Source organism: Melospiza melodia, chromosome 16, assembly GCF_035770615.1.
Source record: "Melospiza melodia melodia isolate bMelMel2 chromosome 16, bMelMel2.pri, whole genome shotgun sequence".
Lineage (NCBI taxonomy): Eukaryota > Metazoa > Chordata > Aves > Passeriformes > Passerellidae > Melospiza > Melospiza melodia.
The window spans coordinates 2000276-2023804 of record NC_086209.1 but is presented as its reverse complement, the minus strand read 5'-3'; the positions used below and the strand labels follow the sequence as shown (position 1 = coordinate 2023804).

At 55.7% G+C, this 23529-nt stretch overlaps 1 protein-coding gene across 1 annotated transcript; it reads right to left on the bottom strand.

Moving 5' to 3' along the window:
* Positions 1–865: 865 nt before the first annotated feature.
* Positions 866–23529, bottom strand: LOC134425564 (BTB/POZ domain-containing protein KCTD12-like). Its single transcript, XM_063170281.1, has 6 exons — positions 23470–23529; positions 20504–21821; positions 10265–10321; positions 7973–8095; positions 3899–3994; positions 866–946 (listed from the first exon to the last, which is right to left on the bottom strand). Exon 2 carries the CDS (start codon positions 21797–21799, stop codon positions 20951–20953), a length of 849 nt encoding a protein of 282 aa, XP_063026351.1. The 5' UTR covers positions 21800–21821; positions 23470–23529; the 3' UTR covers positions 866–946; positions 3899–3994; positions 7973–8095; positions 10265–10321; positions 20504–20950.

Below are 23529 nucleotides of genomic sequence, written 5' to 3'. Positions count from 1 at the left end.
GACACCAACTCGATTTTATTGTTTGAAATGCCAGGGAAACTCAGTCTCAGAAATGTGGGGACTTCTGCTGGTGCTGAACACCACCCTGGACATCCTTCCTTGTCCTACCCCGTCCAGTTGTGCCTGTGCCCCTGAGGCCGTGGAGCATCCCCTCCATGGCCACGGTGGGGACAGGCCTGTGACCCTTTCAACATCGGCATGGGCTCCGCGAGCCACCTCTGCTCCTTGCTTTGGGAGCCACTGCTGGGCCAGCCACCCTCCAGCCTGGAGAGATCATTCCTGGATGGGAGCAGGCTCTGCTCTCACAGCTGGTACTTCCTCAGCAGCTCGCTCTGCCACTGCCGCTTCTTGTTGGGAAAGGCAGCCGGGATCCTGATCCTGCGGAACTCCTCGATGCACTTGCCCAGCTCTGACTGCAGGGCCTGGCGCTCCTCGCTGCTGCCCGTGGTGGTGACAGTGGTGGCCCTGGTGGTGGCCGTGGTGGCTGTGGTGGTGGCAGTGGTGGTGGACATGGAGGTGGCTGTGGTGCTGGCTGTGGTGGTGGCCGTGGTGCTGGCTGTGCTGGCTGTGGTGGTGGCAGTGATGGTGGCAGTGGCCTTGCCCATGGTGGTGGCAGTGGTGGCCCTGTTGGCCGTGGTGGTGGCAGTGGCCGTTGCCATGGTGGCCTCCAGGCCGTTGTCCCTGAGCGCGGCCCGGTCACTGCCCCGCCGCTGCTTCAGCTCCTGCAGCCTCCCCAGGGAGCTGCCCAAGTCCAGGGTGCTGGGCCGGGCTGGGCTTTCCTCGGGGGCTTCAGGCCACGGCGGGGACCCGCTGGGGCTGGGCTCGCTCCCCTCAGGCTCGGCGGCCCTGCCGGGGCCGGGCTCCTCGGATCCCGCGGCATTCCCGGGCTCAGGCGGCTCCTGCCTCCTCCCGGGGCTCTCCCTCGGCTCCGCAGCGTCCTTGGGGGCTGCGAGGGAAAGCAGAGAGGAGTGTGAGGAGCGAGACATGAGGGACCTGCTGGGAATTCTTCTAAAAATACGCCCGGTGGCAGAGATACAAAACAAGCAATGAACTATTCCTATTTAAAATCCCCCACCCTCTACTTTGACCCCTGTACAGAAGCGGAAAATGTCAAGGGGGATCTTCTTTTTCCTTGAAGACTTTTGTAAGGACAGAGTTGGAATTTTCCCTCCCCTTTTCCTTCCTCTTATTTTTTCCCCATTTTGACATTTGCTGAGCAGCCCCAGCTCTGCAGTTGCTGGAGGTGGAAGCAGGAATGTCATCTATCAGCGAGCAGAACCCTTGAAGGATGGATTTTCTTTGGCAAATCTCTCCAGGAAGTTATAGGAATGAATCTTTGCCCCAAATTCTTTGAGTGATGGGATGAAGCCTCAAAGCTGCTTTAATCATCTTATCTGTGAACCTGGGAGCTGCTTTTGGGAAACGTGGAGCTGAGGCTGGGGAATTTAAGCACCCAAATTCCCAGGAGGAGCCTCTGGCTGAGCTGGAGAATGAATTCAAATCCATCAGTTCCTCTCCAGCATCTCAGCTCCCAGAGCATCCCATGACTGTGGCTGCTTCAGGATAACATTTATTTTCCAAAGTTTTCCATTTTACATCCCATTATTCCTGCCTGAGGCACTGTTCAGGTCACCAGGCTGAGAGCAAATCCAGGTTTCCAGGGAATGGCTCCTGAATATTCCTCCTATCCCACCAGCCTGATGTCCTTTGGGTGGTCTGGTAGGGCTGGTGCCAGGCTACAAACTCACATCCCTGTAGTTTCCCTGCTCCTAATCTCAGAATCCTGGAATTATTTGCGTGGGAGGGGACCTTAATGACCACTCAGTGCCTCCCCTGCCCTGGCAGGGACAACTCCCACTGTCCCAGGGTGTCCCAATGTCCAGCCTGGCCTTGGGCACTGCCAGGGATCCAGAGTGGGCACCCTGTGCCAGGGCCTGCCCACCCTGCCAGGGAACAGTTCCCAATTCCCAATATCCCATCCATCCCTGCCCTGTGTCAGTGGGAGCCATTCCCTGTGTCCTGTCCCTCCATCCTTGTCCCCAGTCCCTCCCCAGCTCTCCTGGAGCCCTTCAGGCCCTGGCAGGGCTCTGGGCTCTCCCTGGAGCTGCTGCTCTCCAGGTGAGCACCCCCAGCTCTCCCAGCCTGCTCCAGAGGGGCTCCAGCCCTGCAGCAGCTCCGTGGCCTCCTCTTTCCTGTGGCTTTGGACATTTCATTTTCCTCCTCTGTTTATCCTTCCTCACATTTGAGCCCCTCTGGCATTAAGGGGGGGTGACCCCTGGGTGAGCCAAGGACACCCCACAACCCTGAGTGTCCCTCCAGCTGCTGGCCTGGGAAAAGGAACCAGCCTGGCTGATCTGTCTGATCTTTTCTCCCACAGATTTTCCTTCCCCGGTGCCTCTTGTGCTTTAGAGCTCCAATTAAATTCAGCAGCGACACTTCCGAGCAGCCCCGCGGAGCCGCTGGGATCCTGCTGGGGGCAATTACCGGCTCCTGCCGCGGCTCTGGGGGGAGCACACAGCCTGTCCCCACCCCGGGGGGAGCACACAGTGTCCCCACACTGTCCCCACCCCGGGGGGAGGACACAGTGTCCCCACACTGTCCCCACCCCGGGGGGAGCACACAGTGTCCCCACACTGTCCCCACCCCGGGGGGAGCACACAGTGTCCCCACACTGTCCCCACACTGTCCCCACCCCGGGGGGAGCACACAGTGTCCCCACACTGTCCCCACACTGTCCCCACCCCGGGGGGAGCACACAGTGTCCCCACACTGTCCCCACCCCGGGGGGAGCACACAGTGTCCCCACACTGTCCCCACACTGTCCCCACCCCGGGGGGAGCACACAGTGTCCCCACACTGTCCCCACACTGTCCCCACCCCGGGGGGAGCACACAGTGTCCCCACACTGTCCCCACCCCGGGGGGAGCACACAGTGTCCCCACACTGTCCCCACACTGTCCCCACCCCGCAGCTCTGGGACAGAGTTTTGTTATTCCCGAGGCTGCAGCAGGGCCAGGGATGGGCAGCTGGCTTTGCTGCTCTCCCACGCTGCCTCCATCGCCAGGGATGTTGGATGGGGGGCATGGATGGAGGGGAATAGGACGTTCCTGGGTGATCCCAAATGAGGGATCTTAAAATTCTCTCCAGCTTCTTAAACTTGGGTGATGTGGGCCAAAAAAAGAGGGATAGGAGTTTCCAAATGAGCTGGAAGAGCAGGATGGGTTTGGGAAGTGTGGGGAGGGGGTACCAGGGTGCATCCAGAGCATCCCCAGGGTGTATCCTCACCATCCCAGCGCCCAATCCACACCAGCTGCTCCTGTGCCAGCAACTGGATCCTGTCAATCTCAGGGCTTGACTCTGCACAAATTGTTCTGGTTTATGGGATTAATCCAGCTGGGAAGAGCACTGGCAGCTTCCTGTGCAGCTGGGCCAATGTGCTCTGGTACCCAGCCCTGGCACAGTGCCCTGGCAGTGCCAGTGGTGCCAGCTGGATCCCCAGGGAATCCTGATCCATTGGCAGGAGGCACCAATCTCAGGTGCAGAGAGTTGTTGGAGCCCCAAACTTGTGACACAGGTGGCAGAAAACCCAGCTTGTCTCTCGCTGGGTTCTCCTTTTGTAATTCATTCCTGCTGTTGGAAAAGCTCAGCAAGAAGCTGGGAAAAAAGAAAAAAAATTTCCAAACAGCAAAAGGCACCTCCTGAAAGACCTTGGAGCCCTGGGAAGGAAGGGCCTTCCTGGGAAGGAAAATCTGGAATAATCCCGATTTTTTTCCATCACACAGGAGCTTCCAGGGGGAGGCAAGGTGGGGTCAGGGATTTCAGGGATTTTTCTGAGGGCTGGGGTTCCTTGGAGGGGAGCTGCAGCTCCCTGGGCTATAGCAGAGCTGGGCACTGGTACCTGCTGGCGTTGGCTCCGTGTGTTCCAGGGATTGTCCACTCCCTGCAGTGTCCCGTGGTGGGCAGGAGCTCTGCTGCCCTGTTCCTCCCAGGTTCTCTGTGAGAAAAGGATTGGGAATTGCATAAATTATGGAGATGTGCTCACAAACATCACCCTGTGGGTACGGAGGAGCTCACAATTCCATCTTTTATAGGAATCTTGGTGGCCTGGAATGATGTGGGTTGGCAGGGACCTTAAAGCTCATCCAATTCCACCCCTGCCATGGCAGGAACACCTCCCACCATCCCAGGCTGCTCCAGCCCCAGTGCCCAGCCTGGCCTTGGGCACTGCCAGGGATCCAGGGGCAGCCCCAGATGCTCAGGGAATGTGTGCATGTTTGACTTTGCAGGATCTCGGTCCATGTAGGGATAATGTGATTGCAGGAAATGCCCTGGAGATCCTTCATCTAAATTAAATCAGTGTTTGCTGAGTGCTTGTGGATATCCACCGGCTGCAGGAACGGCTGGAATGTGGGAATGCCTCCAGCCTGGAATGGAGGCTGCATTGCCTCATCCCTGGCAGTGTCCCAGGCCGGGCTGGACGGGCCTGGAGCAGCCTGGGACAGTGGAAGGGGTCCCTGCCCATGGCAGGGGGGATTAGGTCACCTTTAAAGTCCCTTCCAACCCAAGCCAGTCTGGGATTCTGTTCCATGACTCCTGAGCATGGGATGCTGCACGATTCCGACCTTTTTAGCCTCTAAATCCGCGTGTCTGTCGGGACTGACAGATGGAGATCTAACTCCAGCCACCTTCTATTATCCAGGATTTCAATCCCTTGGAGCTGGAACAAACCCGTCCAAGGGTTTTGTGCCTTTAATTCCCGGCCAGCTCCCGCCGGGATCTAAATCAGCCCTGGCCACTCCGCCCCCTGAGCGAGCCGATATCCATCAGCACCTAATTACTGTTCCCGTTCATCCCACGGCGCCTTTCATCTCCAATTCCTCCTGATTCTCCCGATTTCCTCCCTCCCTGGAGCTGGCAGGGCCCACACCCAAGAGCTGAGCAGTGGAGCAGTGTTTGGGGCTGGAATTTTGGCTGCCTTCATCACAGTTGATTCCTGCAATTCAACCCATCCCCTGTGCAGCTGTTCTTGTTTCCAAAACATTCCCTTTTTTTTTTTTTTTTGGTTTTTTTTTTTTTTTTTTTGGGAGCTCTGCTGTCGGTTTTAGGCGGTTTCCCGTGGATCTGTGCAGTCCAAGTATTTTTTTCCTGCTAATTTTTACCCATATATATAAAATAGACACATTCAGCAGTGGATATTCCCTGTCACTGATTAATTTAACATCTGCTTTAATCTGCTCCAGTTCTGGCATTCCCAGGAAAACAGAGAAAAAGAACAACAAATCCTCCCCTCCAAAGGTCTCCCAAATTCCCTCTCCAAGGGTCTCCCAAATCCTCCCTCCAAGGGTCTCCCAATCCCCCCTCTAAAGGTCTCCCAAATCCCCTCTCCAAGGGAAGGTGACCACACTGACTACAAGAAATTTTTGGAGGTGTATCTATAAAATTTACCTCCTCTTCAAAGTCCTAAGTGCTGTCATGTCTAGAGGTGAACATTCTGAATTGGGCACCCTGCTTGGAGAAGCTGTGGCTGCCCCAGCCCTGGAAGTGTCCAAGGCCGGGTTGGATGGGGCTTGGAGCAGCCTGGGAGAGCATAAAGGTGGAACAGGATGAGTTTCAAGGTCCCTTCCAACCCAAACAATTCTGGGATCTGCAGATTCTCCCAATCCCCTCTCCAAAGGTCTCCCAGCTCTCACTGTCTTCTCTCCATGGGCAGAAGTTTTGCTTTTCCCAGAGCTGGGATGCTGCAGCTCCTTGCCCAATCCTTTGGGATGATGGATGGGATGAGCAGGAGGAGCTGTGGGGCTGCTCTGGAAGTGCAGCCAGCTGAGGGGAGTGAGGAACAGCAGCTGTCCCAGCCAGGGCTTTGTGTGGTTCCCTCACTTTTCCAGGGCAGCCATTCCAGCTTTTTGGCCGGGGTGGGAATTATGAGGGATTCAGACTCCAGAGGTCAAACCCCGGGGATGGGCAGAGCCTGGGCTGGTGGGAGCCAACAGAACCATCCTGCTCTGCATCAGCAAAACATCTGGCTGGGCTGGAGGCCTTGGCACCACGGGCAGCAAAAGCAGCTTTCCCTCCTTGCCAAGCAAGAGAAAAGCAAGGCACAACTTCCCAAGAATATTTCTGAGATTCACGTTCTCTGAACCTCAGAGAGAGAAAAAACAATTCTTATCTCATTTACTGCTCCTGTGTTGTTCACAAGTAGAATGCATTGTAAAAGATTTTTTACCTTAAAAAATTAATAATTAAATAACTTATTAATTAAATTAAATTCTACCTAAAAATATTTAATTATTAAACTCTAGTGTGAGTGTTTTGATTCATTAGCCAATTCAATCCACGTGTGTGTGTGTCAGGATTGTCAGCTGACAGTCACAAATGCTGTGCAGTTAAAGACAGCTGAGTGCTTAGCAAATTCAGTTTAAATGGAATATAATATAGAATAATATAGTATAATAAAGTAATTAATTAGCCTTCTGATAAGATGGAGTCAGCTGCATCATTCTCTCCCCTGCATTTCTGATACCAAGCCGATCCCTTTGGATAACCCTTTATTCCCCAAAAAGTTTTTCCAGGCCTGGCACAGCTGCCCAGGGCAGGGGTGGAGTCCCCATTCCTGGAGGGATTTAAAATCCCTGGGGATGTGGCATTTGCGGACACTGCGTACTGCCACGCTTGGAAATGGCTGGGCTATGGTGTTAGAGGTCTTTTCCCACAGAAATAATTCCATTATTCTAAGACCGGCCAATTTATTTGGATTGGTGATCCATAGTGTGGATGGCAAAGCTTTGCCAAGAATTCTTCCAAGAGGAGCAGCTCCTGGTGACCCTGAGCTGTATCCGACCTGGAATTTCTGATCCCCACCTGGAATTGCTGTTCTCACCTGGAATTTCTGATCCCCACCTGGAATTGCTGATCCCCACCTGGAATTGCTGTTCTCACCTGGAATTGCTGATCCCCACCTGGAATTGCTGTTCTCACCTGGAATTGCTGGTTCCCACCTGGAAGTGCTGATCCCCACCTGGAATTGCTGTTCTCACCTGGAATTGCTGGTTCCCACCTGGAAGTGCTGATCCCTACCTGGAATTTCTGATCCCCACCTGGAAGTGCTGATCCCTACCTGGAATTTCTGATCCCCACCTGGAATTTCTGATCCCACCTGGAATTGCTGGTTCCCACCTGGAATTGCTGTTCCCATCTGGAATTGCTGTTCTCACCTGGAATTGCTGATCCCCACCTGGAATTGCTGTTCCCACCTGGAAGTGCTGATCCCCACCTGGAAGTGCTGATCCCCACCTGGAATTGCTGTTCTCACCTGGAATTGCTGATCCCCACCTGGAATTGCTGTTCTCACCTGGAATTGCTGATCCCCACCTGGAATTGCTGATCCCCACCTGGAATTGCTGGTTCCCACCTGGAAGTGCTGATCCCTACCTGGAACTGCTGATCCCCGCCTGGAATTGCTGTTCTCACCTGGAATTGCTGTTCTCACCTGGAATTGCTGTTCCCCACCTGGAATTGCTGTTCTCACCTGGAATTGCTGATCCCCACCTGGAATTGCTGATCCCCACCTGGAAGTGCTGATCCCACCTGGAATTGCTGTTCCCACCTGGAAGTGCTGTTCCCACCTGGAATTGCTGTTCCCAACTGGAATTGCTGTTCTCACCTGGAATTGCTGGTTCCCACCTGGAATTGCTGATCCCCACCTGGAATTGCTGATCCCTACCTGGAATTGCTGTTCCCACCTGGAATTGCTGTTCTCACCTGTAATTGCTGGTTCCCACCTGGAATTGCTGTTCCCCACCTGGAATTGCTGTTCTCACCTGCAATTGCTGATCCCCACCTGGAATTGCTGATCCCCACCTGGAATTGCTGTTCCCACCTGGAAGAGCTGTTCTCACCTGGAATTGCTGTTCTCACCTGGAATTGCTGACCCCCACCTGGAATTGCTGATCCCACCTGGAAGTGCTGTTCTCACCTGGAAGTGCTTCTGCTGTGTCTCCCTTGATGTCCAGGATGGGCTCGGAGGAGGACATGGGTTTTTTGGGGTTCTGCTCTGGTTCTGAAGGCTCGGGAACGGGAAGGCTGAGCCAGGAGCTTCCTGAAAACCAACACCCAAAGGAGAAAATCTTAGAAGGGAAATGATGCACAGGGAATGTGGGAAGAGTGGTGGATGGGAATAGAATCCAAAGCAGCTCCCAGAGCGCCATGCTGGGTTCCCAAGGTGAGGAATGGTCAGGAAAACTCCCAGTGCCTCCCAAACCCTTCTTAGGGTCATCTTGAGATTTGGGCAGTGCCTGTAACCACATCCCTCATTTTCCACCAGGAATTGCTGTTCCTTACTTTGGTCTCACTCTCCTGCCTTTTCCCTAAACCTTTCTATCTCTGCCTTTCCATTTATTGCCTCATTTCCATGGATTTACAAACAGGGAGGAATACAAAGTGTTTATCCTACGCTGGGATTAGTGCTTCAGCTTTCCATCGTTTTCTTCCCCAACATTTCCACACAGACTCTTCCATTTGCCACCCAGCCTGGATGAGCCTTTGGATCCAGCTGCAGTTCCTGCCCCATCCATGGGATTTGCCTCTCCATGGCTGAGCGTTGGAGCAGGATCATCCCGTTGGCACAGAGAGCAGCAAATCCCCTGGGAGCTCCAGTTCCACAGCTCTTCCCACCGGGCACACAGGGAATCAGGGAATCATCACCCAGAAAGGTCCCCCAGGACACTTCCTCTGTCCCAGGCTGCTCCAGCCTGGCCTTGGGCACTTCCAGGGACCCAGGGCCTGCCCACCCTCCCAGCCAGCAATTCCTTCCCAAGATCCCACCTAACCCTGCTCTTCCAGAGGTGCATGAAGACTTTCGCCAAGGCCACCCTGATTTGGGATAAAGGCAATCCTTCTCCACCTGGCCATGGGAGGCAGGGGATGGATCTGGGCGCTCCAGCTCCCAAAACCCCCAGATCTGAGCACAATTCTGTGTTCAGTGGTTGCCAGAATCCAGGACAGCAGGAATTTGCCCAGAGACAGCCTGGCCAGGCTGGACCCCCAGGATCCCTTATGACCCAGAAGAAGGTGCATCCTCCTGGACCCCCAGGATCTCTTATGACCCAGAAGAAGGTGCAGCCTCCAGGAGATGGCAGCAGGACCCCAGCACGCCCTGTGCCCATGGCCTCCCCCATTAATTGTGGTTCCTGAGACAATTCCTGGCACCTCCCAGGACCACCAGCTTCATCCAGAGGCTCTGTGGTCACCCCAGTGCAGCTGGAAATGTTCCATTCCTAATTCCAGTTAATATCCCAGAGTGACTGGTTTTTCACCCAGTTAAGCCCCAAAGTCCAGGAGGAGGGAATCTGAGCTGAGCTCCATTCCAGTGGGCCATTCCCAAGCCTTTTGGGCAGAACAACACCTAGACAGGACACGGGACATGGCTTGGGATGGAATTCCTGGCATACAAGGGGAAGGGGAAAGATTTGCTGTGGAATAAGAGCAATGCTGAATTTCATTAATTTCATTAATTTCATTTGCACAACTGAGCTTCTCCAGGTGCTCCCAAACATTCCAGCAGAGCTCCAGGGCTCTGGATTCCCTCTCCCACGTGCTGACCTGCAGCCTGTGCTTATTAAAGATTTAAAAGCCAAGCTGTCAGTGCTGCTCTGGGGATGGACTTTTCCTCTTATAGCTCTATCCCTCTAATTCTAATAGGATTGGGAGGAGGAGGCGGGGGCTGGAGCAGTGCCAGGAGCCGAGGGAGGGTTTGCTCCTTCCACAGGCTTTGCACACCTTGGTGGAGATTTCTGGGAGTTTGTTCCTCTTCCAGCACCTCCCGTTGGCTCTCTGGGATTTTGGGTTAATCCCTGGGAGAGTGGGAGCAGAGGAGCTGCTCTGTCCTGGTTTTCCCTCATCCCAGGGATAACAAAACCCCACCCTGTGCTGGCTGTCCGTGCTCTGCTCCGCTGGAAAAGCTGCATTAATCCCATTTTATTTCAGATTTCAGATGGGCACTTTCTGCTTCCCAGGGTTTGGGAAGATTTCAAATCCACCACTGGAAAGTGCTGGCTCAACTCCACTTCCAGCCTCAAGTCCATGTTGTCCTACAAACACCCTGGCTTTGGGGACATTCCATGGATGTGGTGATGGGGTGGAAGCACCAAGGAGCCACCAAGCTCTGGGACCCTCAGGAGTCACAGCCACTGCTGAAACTCAAATGCTTGGGGTTCTTCCTTCCCCCAGTGCCAGGTTTCTCCCAGGACATTTTTTCCCATGGATTTACCTGGGAGGCTGCAGTGCCTGGAGAGCTGCCTGGAGAGTTGGCCTCGCACAACAGGACCTGGGAACAAAGGAGAAGGTTTGGATGTGGATCCTGCTCCAAAATCATGGAGTTCTGCTCTTCCACATCCGCACTGTCACTGGAGAGGGATGCAAGGAAAATGAGTGCTCTGGTTGTGTCCTATGAAAAATCATTCCCTGGGATTTTCCCCTTGGATGTGCCATGAGCCCAGCCAGGTTTTATTTTCCAAAATATCCGGGCTCCTCCCAACATTTCCTGCCTTTTGGAAGTTGAGAAACCCCTTAATCCATGGGAAAGTTCTGCAGTTCAACCCCATCCCAATTTCAGCAAGAGTTGCCCCTGCACCAGCAAAAACCAGGAGTTGTTGGAAAGGGAATTTTGATCCCAGATGTCCTGTAGGGCCAAAGCAATGTTCTGGTGCATCCCCTTCCCCAGGATTTGGGATCAGATCAAGCCTGGGCACCAAAACAGCCCAAGGTTTTTCCACTGGAGAAGAGGAGGAGCCACCCTCGTGCTCCTTGGAATCCTGAGGATTATTCCCTGCTCTCCATCCTGGAAATCCTCAGCTGTGAAATGGCACCAACAACCTGTTTTCTGCTCACAAGGATGAGGGGAAGTCTGGAGTCATTCCCAAATGCTTTATTAATTCCATGGCTTTTGTTGGAAGCAAAGGGGGCTGGAATGAGGCAAATCTGCCTGGCTGGAGCTGGTTGCTATTGGAGTTTTTCCTGGAAACCCATTAACATAACGTGGGGAGGGAGGTGAAAATTACCTTTAATACTGAAATATTGTTGGAAAGGGGGAAATTGGGATATTCCATGTGGGAGCTGAAAGAATAAACACATTTTTTACCCAAAAAAGGGATTTTCTGCACTGTTTTCAGCCCTTCCTGAAAAATTTGCACCTGGTTCTAATTAACCCTAAAGCTTCATTAATGATCAGTTTGGCACCAGCCATAATTAATCCCAAATGTGCATTTTTCCATGGAATAAAAGGTTTACCTGAGCACATTTGCAAATTCCATTTAGAAAATGTGGCTGTGTATTAATTAAACTGAAATCATAATTAAAAGCAGAATTAAAACCCTTCTAATAAACATGGGGGGGGAAATCCTTTGGTTTTATGCTCAGTCCACAAATTTGTGGCTAATGGAGAGCAGTTATTCCATTTTCCTGAGGGCTCTTGGATAAAGGCCATCCAAGAGGCTTTTAAGGAAAATCTGGAGCCAAGGGGGGATTGTTGAACTTCCAGCATGGATTAAAAGCTTATTAAGGGAGAGAAAAGGAGGGATGGAATCAAGAGTTTGCTCCCAATATATAAATAATGGAAAAATGGGATGTTCCCAAGAGGCCAGCTCGGGATGAAGGGCTTCTATTACCCAGGAAAGGGGGAAAGAGGAAACAGCCAAGAGGAAAATGGAATAATGGGGTGGTGGAGGTTGGTGAGAAAGGACCTTGGCATCAGCTCTGATGGAGAATCTTCCAGTGGGATGGACAGAATGACAAACAGGACACAGGAATGTGCCTTGGGAATGTCCCCTGGATGTCTCATAAACCTTGGTGGGGTTTAAGTCAACTTCAGAGACTCAGGAGAGAGCTGGGAATGTTCACCTGGGCAAGGTAGGATCCAGGGAAAGCAGGGGCAAAGCCAGGAGGGCTTTTATCCTTGTTTGTTTTTGTGGAAGAATTAATCAGGAAATTGCAGCACTCCGGGCTTTAGGGTTGGAGTTAAATCCCTTTAAATCAGTGGCTCCAAGCTCCTCCTATTATTTAAATAATGACTGGGGATTTTTGTTTGATTTGATTTTGGTCTTCGGAATAAAAAGAGACAAAAGAAACCCCAGAAACAAAATAAACTAAGCAGAAGGAACTTCCCTGGATCAGCGTGGAAGAGCTGCTCCGAGCACACCCGAGGTGCTCCAGCTGTTCCCAGCCCCCCTCCAACGCTTTCATCCAAGATCCAATTAATTATCTGCAGCACACGGAGCTGCTGAGCTCATCCACCAGCACCGGAGGTCGCAGTGACCACTCCGAGCCCCAGACACTGGACACTGGGAAGGAATTCCTGGCTGGGAGGGCGGGGAGGGGCTGGGATAGAATTCCCAGAGCAGCTGTGGCTGCCCCTGGATCCCGGGCAGTGCCCATGGCCAGGTTAGAGCAGCCTGGGACAGTGGAAGGTGTCCCTGCCATGGCAGGGTTGGGATGGGATGGGGATGGGGATGGAATGGGGATGGGGATGGGATGGGGATGGGGATGGAATGGGATGGGATGGGGATGGGATGGGATGGGATGGGATGGGATGGGATGGGATGGGATGGGATGGGATGGGATGGGATGGGATGGGATGGGATGGGATGGGATGGGATGGGATGGGGATGGAATGGGGATGGGATGGGGATGGGGATGGGGATGGGATGGGATGGGATGGGATGGGATGGGATGGGATGGGATGGGATGGGATGGGATGGGATGGGATGGGATGGGGATGGGATGGGATGGGATGGGATGGGATGGGATGGGATGGGATGGGATGGGATGGGATGGGATGGGATGGGGATGGGGATGGGATGGGGATGGGATGGGGATGGGATGGGATGGGATGGGGATGGGATGGGATGGGATGAGATGGGATGGGATGGGATGGGATGGGATGGGATGGGATGGGATGGGGATGGGATGGGGATGGAATGGGGATGGGATGGGGATGGGGATGGGGATGGGGATGGGATGGGGATGGGGATGGGGATGGGGATGGGGATGGGATGGGGATGGGATGGGGATGGGGATGGGATGGGGATGGGATGGGATGGGATGGGATGGGGATGGGGATGGGATGGGGATGGGATGGGGATGGGATGGGATGGGATGGGGATGGGATGGGATGGGATGAGATGGGATGGGATGGGATGGGATGGGATGGGATGGGATGGGATGGGATGGGATGGGATGGGATGGGATGGGGATGGGATGGGGATGGAATGGGGATGGGATGGGGATGGGGATGGGGATGGGGATGGGATGGGGATGGGGATGGGGATGGGGATGGGGATGGGATGGGGATGGGATGGGGATGGGGATGGGATGGGGATGGGGATGGGGATGGGGATGGGATGGGGATGGAATGGGGATGGGATGGGCTTCAAGGTCTCTCCCAACCCAAAGCATTCCATAATTCCAGGCTGCTGCTGCTGCTGCTGCAGGATCCAGGGGAACACGAGCAGGGCGGGTGGGACCAGCCCCAGCTGGAAGGGGCAGATCCCGGGGTGGGAAGGAGGGGATGGAGGAAGGTTCCTCTCCCAGGGGGAACCAGGTCCTGCCAGCCAACCTGGGAACAGAGCTGGGAGCAAACCTGGGAATAGAGCTGGGAACAAACCCAGGAACAAACCTGGGGACGAACCTGGGAATGAACCTGGGAACAAACCTGGGAACAGAGCTGGGAATGAACACAGGAAAAGAGCTGGGAACAGAGCTGGGAATAGAGCTGGGAACAAACCTGGGAACAGAGCTGGCAACAGAGCTGGGAGCAAACCTGGGAAAGAACCTGGTAACAAACCTGGGAACAGACTCAGGAATGAACCTGGGAGCAAACCTGGGAACAGAGTTGGGAATGAACCCAGGAACAGAACTGGGAACAGAGCTGGGAATAGACCTGGGAGCAAACTTGGGAGTAAACCTGGGAACAGAGCTGGGCACAAACCCAAGAATACACCTGGGAACAAACCTGGGAACAAGCACGGGAATAGACGTAGGAACAAACCCGGGAGCAAACCTGGGAAAAAACCTGGGAACAGAGCCAGGAACAGACCTGGGAGCGCGGGGAGGGTTCCCGGCCCTGCCGAGGCTCGGTGGCAGCAGCCAGGACAGTTTGTCCTTCATTTCCACGAAATGACACGGCTGGATGACCTCAGCTCCGCAGGGAGAGGAACCGCTCACGGTGGAGATGCCCGGTGCCAAACCTCATTCCTCATCCAGATACAAATCAATCCCATTGGAAGGAAGCAGCTGCGCTTTCCAGGGGCTGCGGTTTGCAGGGGCGGGGGGGATTAAAACCACTCCGAAATGTCAGGAATTGGGAGGAGTATTTAACATCAGCGCCTTATGGCAGATCCTCAGTGCCTGCTCAGCTTTCCAGCCTGCTGGAAGCGCTTTCCTGGCCCTTTTTGCTGCCTTCGGGAATACCGGGAATCCTTCCAAACCCGGACCTGGAGATTTCAGTTCCCCTGGAGCCAAATTCCCGTTAAAGGCTGCGGCTCGGAGTTGATGGGATTTTTTGTGTGTCCCCTGGAGGTTGTGTTAAATCCCCTCCAGGCCCGCAAAGGACAGCAATAATTTGGGAATAAAATGGGAAACCTTGGCTGCGCCCTCGCTTCCCTCGGGTTTGGAGCTGCTCCATGGAGGCGCTGAAGTGACAGTGACAGGGATGAGGAGCTGGGAAAGCAGCTGGGCCTTTAAAAGGTGCAAGAGCTGCAGGAAAAATCGGGAATCCCGAACGTCAGGGAGGCTGTGCCTGCTCCAGAATCGCCGCTGGGATCCCTTGGAGCCATGGAAGCCCGTGGGGAACAGCCGAGTCCCCTCCCTGGATAGGGGATTTTTAGGGTGCCAGCTTTGCTGCTGCACCCCCAGACCCCAAGGGGATCCCGTGGGAGCAGAGGCATCCCGGACCAGGGAAAAACCCCTTTCCTGGGAAGCATTTGGGGTCCGTGGCAGGAGAAAGGAGCGGGGGAAGCTTTGGTGGCGGGAGGTTGCGAAACAATTTCCTGTTTACTTCTCTCTTTTCTCGGTTAAATGCAGACTCCGCTCCTGAAATGTCACTTGTGTCCTGTCCCTGTCGCCTGTCATGCCTTTCCTTCGCCCCCAGATCCTGTAAGCATCCCTGCTCAGGATCCCTGCCGCTGGAAAAGGCCGCTCCCGATGGGAGCTCCTCAATGGCATTTAATCCTCGGAGATTAAAGCTCTCCATTAACAGCAAATTAGGGACTAATGGGAACGATGGCTGTGCTCGGGGAGTAATTCCCGGGAGAGGGAACGGCACCGAGCAGCTCTAATCCCTTGTTCTGCCGGAGAGGGGAAGGATTTGGGTTTATCCTGGGGGTTTTTTGGTTGGAAGTCTCAGCTCCAAGGAACTGATGCCCAGGTGGGGCCAAGCAGTGAAACTCGGAGGTTTTTTTTTTATCCTGCCTGGTTAAAAACAGCTGGAACGAGCTGGAAAACGTTGGGATAGTGGAGGGGTCCCTGCCCACGGAGCTGGATCTGCTCCAAGGTCCTTTCCAGCCCAAACCATTCCATGATTCCAGGAAAATATTCCATGGTTCTCTCAGTGCTTGGGGGTCCAGGTGTGGGCAGGAAGAGCAGAGCAAGGATTTCCCCACATCCCAGAGGGGAGGGAACTCCTGGAATATCCTTTCCATGGCCCCCAGCCCAGCTCTGCTCTCCAGAACAGCCCAACAAGGACCTCAAAGGGCTCATTTCCTGGGGAAACTGAGGCAGGGCAGGCTGGGTGAGGCACAAGCCCCACTTTGAGGTTGTTTTGCTGTCTCTTTGGGTTCTCCAGGTCCCCAAAGCTTCCTGTGCCCTCCTCATCTGATCCCAATAAACACCCCCTGTCTGGCCAATCCCACAGCACAAGGCTGGAAAACTCGATTTTCCCTTTTTTTTTTTTTTTTCCCCAGTTTCCTTTATTTATTCTTTTCATCTTTGTGTCTTAAACATTTGGGCTTTGTTTGGGTTTTCGGGGCTGGGCCCTCCCTAGTCCCGGAAAGGGCCCCAAACCAAAGCCAAACAAACCTTGATCCTGAAGGGCTGGACTGGATGAGTCCTGGAATATTCCAGTTTGGAATATTCCAGTTTGGAATATTCCATGGTTCTAACTGGATGGGAACTCAAAAGTTGAATTTTGAGGGGAAAAATCTGTTTTTTCAGGCCGTTTTCCTTGTGAAATGACCCCAAAATCTGCAGCCCCTCATGCCTGCTCCTGCTGGGAAGGGGCTGTTGTTCCCTGGAGGAATATTCCAGGGATTTCATGTCCAGGGAACAAGCTGCTCCTCCTCCCTGCTTCCCACAGGGATCCTTGGGATGATGGCACAGGACCATGAAAAGGCTCCATCTCGCTCCAAAATTCCAGATCATGGAACCCCAGACTGGTTTGTGTGGGAAGGGACCTTAAATTTATTCCTGGCAGGAGTTTTTAGGGGTGTGGGGGTGAAGGAAGGATTCATCCTTTAAGGATGCTGGTGGATTTATCCCACTGGGATTTATCCTGGAGGGGGGAAGGAAGGGACAGCAAACATTTGGGATGCAGAGGTTGTGCTTTGGCTCCAGAGTGATTTAGCTGGAATCTGGTTTGGGTTCTTTGCAGGGACATCTTTCCCTCAGATCCTGTCCAGCCCTCCTGGAGCAGGGGGGGATAATTCCCAGCCATCCATCGCCTGGAATGAAGGAAAACATTTTGGACTGCCAGAGCCTTTGAAGGAAACCACCTGGACACCCCCAGGCCCAGCCTGCTTAAGCTCAGCACAAACTGTCAGTGCAGGTTGAAGAGATTTATTTGGCAAATCCTCCAGCACATCCAAAAGCTCCCAAAACCTCCAAGGGACCCAAACACTCGTCTGCCTTCCCCCTGCTGCTCCCCACAGCCCTGGGAGGAGGCCCAGAGGTCTCTCTGTGGCCAGAACTCAGCATCTGCAGCTGCTAAACCCAGCCCAAAGCCTTGTTTGGTTAAACCCCTCCTAACAAAGCACTCAGGCTGCAGTTTCTGCACCAGGAATTGGAAATTCCCTCACTCTCTGGCGATTTTCCTCAGGGCTGGATGCCCGTGTTGTTAAAGGGAGGTTTGGGGGTTTATTTTTAATAAGATTTTGGAGGGAGCTTGGAGCAGCCTGGGATGGTGGGAGCTGTTCCTGTTTTTGGCAGGGGTGGGACTGGACTGGATGAGCTTTAAGGTCCTTTCCAAGCCAAACCATTCCCTGGTTAGCTGAGAGAGGAAGAGGCTGGTTCCAGCTTCCAGCTGCTTCTCCCCTCTCCTCCACCACCAAATCCTTTCTATTTCAACATCCCATCAAATCCCTTGGGTTTTTGTGGCAGGATGGGATTTCAGGACTGGGAATGGGATTTTTGTGTCCCTCAGAGGAGCCTCCTTGTCCTTGTCCCCATCCCATGGGACTGAGCTGCTCCGTGGGGTGGGGAGAGCTCAGCTTTGGGACTCCTCTGCCCCCAGAGGTGCCCCTGGAGCGGGGCTGGAGCCAGGCCGAGGACACAAAGTGTTTCCAGATGTTCTCCAGGGGTGGCAGAAGGGATCTGGCTTTTCCTTAAGCTCCGTTTTTGTGAGGAGCAACCGGCAATTTGTGGGCAGGAGCCAGCCCCAGCTCCTGCTCTGTCCAGGGGCTTTATTTTGGGACGAGGCTTTTCCAGGAAGCTGGAAATGAGGGATTGGGTTGTGCTGCCCCTGGGGAAGTGCCCTGGGGTATGTTCTTTGAGGGAACATTCCTGGGTGTGTGCGGGCAGAGACCCACAGGGATCTGCTGCCTGGACACCCCTTGGGACCTCATTGCCTTAAAACCCATCCCAAATCCATCCCAAAGCCACCCCAGCCCTCAGCCCTCGCTCCCAGCAGGATGAAGAAGCTGCTGAGTCCTCAGGGCAGGGCAGATTTCAGCAATCCCAGGGATCCCTGCCGGCCCTGGTGTTCCCAGACAAGGTGGATAATCCCCCCTGGAAGGTGCCAGCCCCGCCCTGCTCCAGCTGTGCTCTGCCCCTCGGGGTGCCAGCATTCCCAGGCATGAGCTGGGCCATCCCAAACCTCTGCCCAGCCCTGGAAATGCAGTGAAGGGGAGGATATTGGGATGGAGCTCCTGGAAAAGAGCAGGATGTGCCCCCAGCAGCACCTGGAGCTTGGCTTGCACTGCAGGAAGCCGAGGAGCAGGGTCCTGTCCTCTTGGAGGGAAGGGGAAACCAGCCCCAAATCCAAAGGCAGCAGGGAAGGAAGGAGCTGGACAAGGCTGGATTTTCCCTGGGGATGTGGGAGGTGCTCGGGGCAGCACAAGGACAGGACAAGCAGAGCAGCTCTGGGTGCCTGGGACAAGCCCAAGGGATGGCCCAGCAGGAGCCTGGGGTCTGGGGATCACAGAAATATGGGAATGTTCCCAGGAAAACCAGGCAGCATCGGGGAATTGGTTCTCCACTGTCTCCCTGAGAGCTCCCAGCTCACTCCAGCCATTCCCTGCCTGGCTCTCCCCAGCTTGCCAGGATTGTTCAGGGGAGGAGACCTCCCTGAGATGCTTTTCCATGCCACCATTTCCCTGCAAGTTTGATCTTATTTGATCCAAGATCTTTCCTGGGGATCAACGAGCCAGGTTTTCCTCCCAGCCATGCCAAGGACACTTTTCCTGTAAATAAATACGTGCAAGGAAAAGAAACAACCCCAAACTGGGTGCATTTTTGTGCAGATGGATCTCAACAGTAGGGTTTTTTCATCAAGTCTCAGTTTCCAGGAAAACCATCGGGTTCTGGAAGGATTCAGGAATAACTCCTGCTCGTGTTTCCTGTGGGGGATCAGCCCTGATCCCAGAACCTGCCACATCAAAACCCCCGGAATGGTGACTCTGCCATTCTGGTTTCTCCCTCAGGCAAAAATTCCTCCTCCCAAGAGATCAATTTTTCAGCCCAGTTCCAGTGGGGAAAAACATCAAAAGAGCCCCATTTCCCACAAGGCAGCAATTTTCTTTTCCCAATCCTACTTAGGAGAATCTCGAGTTCAAAAAGATAAAGCAAATATGGAATGCAGGTCCCCTCCCCCTTTATTTTAAGGTTTTCTTTGTGTGCACACAGAGCTCAAGTTCCTTTTTCTTGCCTTTTTAAAAGCCTGCTGTCATTTCCTCTTCCAGAGGTTGTTGGAATGAGGAACAGGACCATGAAAAATGTCAAAATACCGTTTTTGCCTTCCCCTTCTTCAGGAGAGAGGGAGAAGAGCCTGGTTTGAAACTTCTGCTGGCCCCAGAGCCCTCCCTCCTCTCCAGGAAGGAGCTGCAAACCTTCCTCCCACATGGATCCCAAGCTGGAATAGCCCCTTGGATGCTCTCCAGCCTGGGAGGAGATCCTGCAGCTCCAGGAGCTTCACAGGGACAGGGGTGGTGCTGGGAGCAGGGATGGAGGGTGGGAACAGGGACAGATGATGGGGACAGGGATGGAGGGTGCAGGATGAGGAATGGAAGGTGGAGGAGCAGGGATGGAGGGTGGGAACAGGGATGGAGGGTGGAGGAGCAGGGATGGGTGTCAGGAGCAGGGATTGAGTGTAGGAACAGAGATGGAAGATGCAGGAGCAGGAATGGAGGGTGGAGGAGCAGAAATGGAGGGTGGGTGCCGGGATGGATGATGGGTGCCTTGGGCGGATGGTGGATGTCAGGGATGGGTGGTGAGTGCCCTGAAGGGGTGGCAGAGAACCAGAGGACAGCAGAGGCAGCACCAGGGACATCAGGGTCACCTCCCCTGCAGGCTGAGACCGTGTGCCAGAGCTGGGCTGGGCATCACCCAGGATGATGTGCTGCCCTGGGATCCTGCCCAGCAGGCACAGGAGGGGCAGAGCAGGGCACAGAGGCTCCCATAACTTTGTGTTCCTTCCTTCCTTCTCCAGTTGGAGCCCCCCACCAAACCTCCCCTGTGCTGTGCCAGCTGGGCATGGGGGCACACGGCCACTCCGGGCTGTCCCTTTATTCCTCATTGCCTAATAGGGGAGAGCAGCAGCAGCTCCAGCCCCAGGAGGGCCTGGAGAGCTGGGATTGGAGACACCTCATGGGGGATCACCCAAATGGCCAAAATTCCCTTTGCTGGGTGAAGCCGTGGCCACCACGCGAGCATTCCAGCCTCATCCCCCTTATTCCCATTGTGCTCCCAGGAAAAAATGAAGGGACTTTTTGTCCGACAAGGCTCCAAGGAGCTGGAGAGCTGTATAAGCATTTTACACCCCCGAGAACATCAAACCTTCCCCGCTCCCTCCCACCTCCCTCACAGAACACCTGCCCCTCCCACCCTCCCCAAAATCCCCCCCAAATCCCTCCCGAGCACCCCGGAGCCGCGGCGGTGTCTGAGCTCAGAGCTGCGAGCGCAGGGGGAGCCTCTCCCCTTGCCGAGCGCTGCCAGCCTCGGGCTAAGCTGCTTACAGGGCTCCTGCCAATCCAGCCGTGCTGCCAGGCTGCCACTTCCCCACCCCCTCCCCGGCTCTGCTTCCCACCTTTCCCATGTCTTTATCCCAAGGATTCCTCTCCGAGCACCCAGTGAGTGCAGCAGGAGCCCGTGGAGCTGCACAGGACACAGAGCCCGGTCCAGTGTCCAAGCTGCAGGAATGCCAGCCCAGAGCAGTGTCCAGTGTGTCCCACCCCTCCCACCCAGCCCACGTCCACAGCAGTGTCCGAGTCCGCACATCCAGGGAGGGTTGGGAGCGACTGCAGAGGTCACGGAGAGGGAGGAAGGTTGGTGGTCAGCAGCTGCTACAAGGAAGAGCCGGGCAGGTTCAACGTGGAGCAAGGAGGAGGGGAAAAAACCCAAGAAGCAACTGAAAAGGAGGCAAAGGGAGGACGCCGGGATTCGGGGATGGGTCGATCTCTACCTTCTAGGCCACAGCCAGCACGGGACGGGGAAGGGACAGTCAGCAGCTGGTTGGCGGAGGGTTGGTTTTGTGTCACTCACGATAGAAAACATATTCGGTGTAAGAGGTCCAGATCCTGTCGTCCGTCTGCTCGTGGGCGAAGGCACAGGTGCCCGTGGAGTTGCAGGCCACCATGTGGAAGCCGGCATCGGCCAGTTTGTCAAAGGCTTGCTCCAGGAAGGTGAATTTGAGGTAGTACCTGGACGTGTACCTCTCCGGGGGCCTGTCCGGGTCCCTGCTCTCGTTCAAGGTGTCCCCAAAGACCTCCTTGGCCAGCGAGGTCTTGCCGCACACCATGATCCGGGCCACCCTGCGGAACTTGGCGTCCGTCTGGCTGTCCCTGCCCAGCGTGTAGGAGCCGCGGTAGCCGATGGTGATGAACCCTGCCCTGCGGCCCTCGGTGCCCGCGCCGGGCAGAGCGGCGGCAGCGGCCGAGCCCAGGCTGCGCGCGGCCTCCGCGCCCGGGGACGGCTCCTCGGGGTCGCTCTGGCACGGATCGTCCCCCAGCGAGTTCTGCTCGCTGAGCTTGGGCACCAGCAGCTTCGCCAGCTCGGGCAGCATGAAGTACTCGGCCTCGCGCTGCAGGCGGCCGCGCTCCGGGAAGTGCTCGGGCAGCACCAGCTGCTGGTCCCTCATGTAATCCAGGATGTAGCGGAACAGGAACCCGTCCCGGTCCACGAAGAAGCGGCCCTTGCTGTCGCGGGCCAGCGAGCGCGTGCTCTGCTGCGTGAACATCTGCCAGAGGCGGGAGCCGGGCACGCTGAGCAGCGTGGGCAGCCGGGTGATGTACACCTGCCCGCCCACGTTCAGCTCGATGATCTCGGGGAAGGGGCTGCTGTCCTCGCCGCCTTTGGCACAGCTCGCGGGCTCTGCCAGGGCCATGGTGAGCTCCCGCTGCTCCCTCCTGCAGCACAAACCACCAAAACTGTGTCAGAACTGCCAGAAAACACAGCGCACCGCCCTGGTCCCGGCTGGCTGCAGGGCATCCCAAGCCATTGCCCCAGTCCCAGGTGATTGGAAACGGTCCCAAGCCAGATCACACGTGGAATCATAGAATTGTTTAGACTGGAAAAGCTCTCTAAGATCATGGAGTCCGACCCGGCACTGCCAAGCCATCGCTAAATGCCCGGTTTGGGTCAGCAGGCAGGGCAGGACCGGATCCTTGTCTCTCCAGGAGTCTGGAAGTCATCTCCCCCAATCCCCGGCTCCTGGAACAAGCAGCATTATCCACAGCCACCTCCCCTACCGTGGCACACTGCCCGTGCCGTCTCCACTTGAGCTCTCCAGGCAGCAGAGGGGCTCGGCCTCTGCCCAGGAAGGTGCAGGGACGTGGGGCTGCTGTCAACAACAGGAAAGGCAGGGCTGTCACACCCTGGGGACACGCCAGCCCCGCATCCTGCAGCTGCCGAGGGAGGAGTTCCCGTGCAGGGGCCCCGCAGAGCCGGGGCTGGAGGGGCTGTGGGGCCACACAGGGAACAGCCCGGAGGTGCTGGGGAACAGCGGCACCGGCTCCCTGAAGGACAGAGGGACAGAGGGACAGAGCCTTTGGCACTCCTGCTCTGTCCTTGCTCCTGGAAAGTGCTCAGCACGGACTCGCAGCCAAGCTGGGAGATGTCAGAACCTCTCCAAGGGGCTGGGACCAAGACAAATCCTGGGCAGCTGCTACAGCAATTGCTCCGTGGCAGATGCCACGGATTTGTACATTTTCCAAAGGCAAGCCGGTTCTTGGATGTCTCTTGACACTGCAAATCAGCAGCTTACATAAACCTGGCTCAGCAGCCGGAGCCTGGATCCATGCCGTGCTCTGTGCAGGCATTTGGGAGAGCACGGAGGGAAGAGGTTCCCTGAGCTGACCTCCAGCTCTGCCCCCTCCCTGGGTGATCTCAGGGCTGCCCTGGGTCTGCTCGGAGGTTGGGACCCCCCAGGACCGGCCCCACACCCAAGGAACAGCCCAAGGGCTCGCCCCGTCCCCATGTCCTGCCGCAAAGATTCCCAGGAGCTGCTCCCAAGGATCCCAACACAAATTCTGGAGCAACTAAAGGACAAAGACAGAACTCTGTGGGCACTTTCGGGCACGGGGTAAGAACTGAGCCCGCGTTCCACTGCTCCTCCCGGCTCACAGGGAGAATCGTCTTTGAGCAAGGAGTGACTTGGGCAAGGAGGAGACGGAAGGATGGAAAGAGGATCAGCGCGGTCCCGGCTTCCCGGTCCCCTCCCGCAGTGCCTCTGGCTCCCTTTCCCTGGCCATTCCATGCCCACGGCACAGCCCAGCGGGCAGCAGCCGCCCGTGCCCGGAGCTCGCATCCCTTTGTCAGGCTGGGGGGCTGCCCATGGTGGGCTGGGGGCTCGGGGGGCGCGGGCAGAGCGGCCCCGCTGTCCCCTCTGCCCGCCCCAGGCGCGGACCCGGCGGTGACAGCGGCGGGGACTGAGCGGGGACAGCGGCGGGGACAGCGGCGGGGACAGCCCGGCTCAGCCCGGCTCAGCCCCGCTCAGCCCCGCAGCCGTCCCGGCGCTCCCCGGCCGCGGGACCCCGACGCCGCCGCCCCCGTTACCTCGCAGGGCGGCCCGGCCGCTCCGCTGCGCTCCCGCCGTGCGCTCCGGCCGCGCCGCTC

Coding starts and splice junctions, on each gene's coding strand:
- LOC134425564 (XM_063170281.1), bottom strand. CDS start 21,799: ATGGCCCTGGCAGAGCCCGCGAGCTGTGCCAAAGGCGGCGAGGACAGC.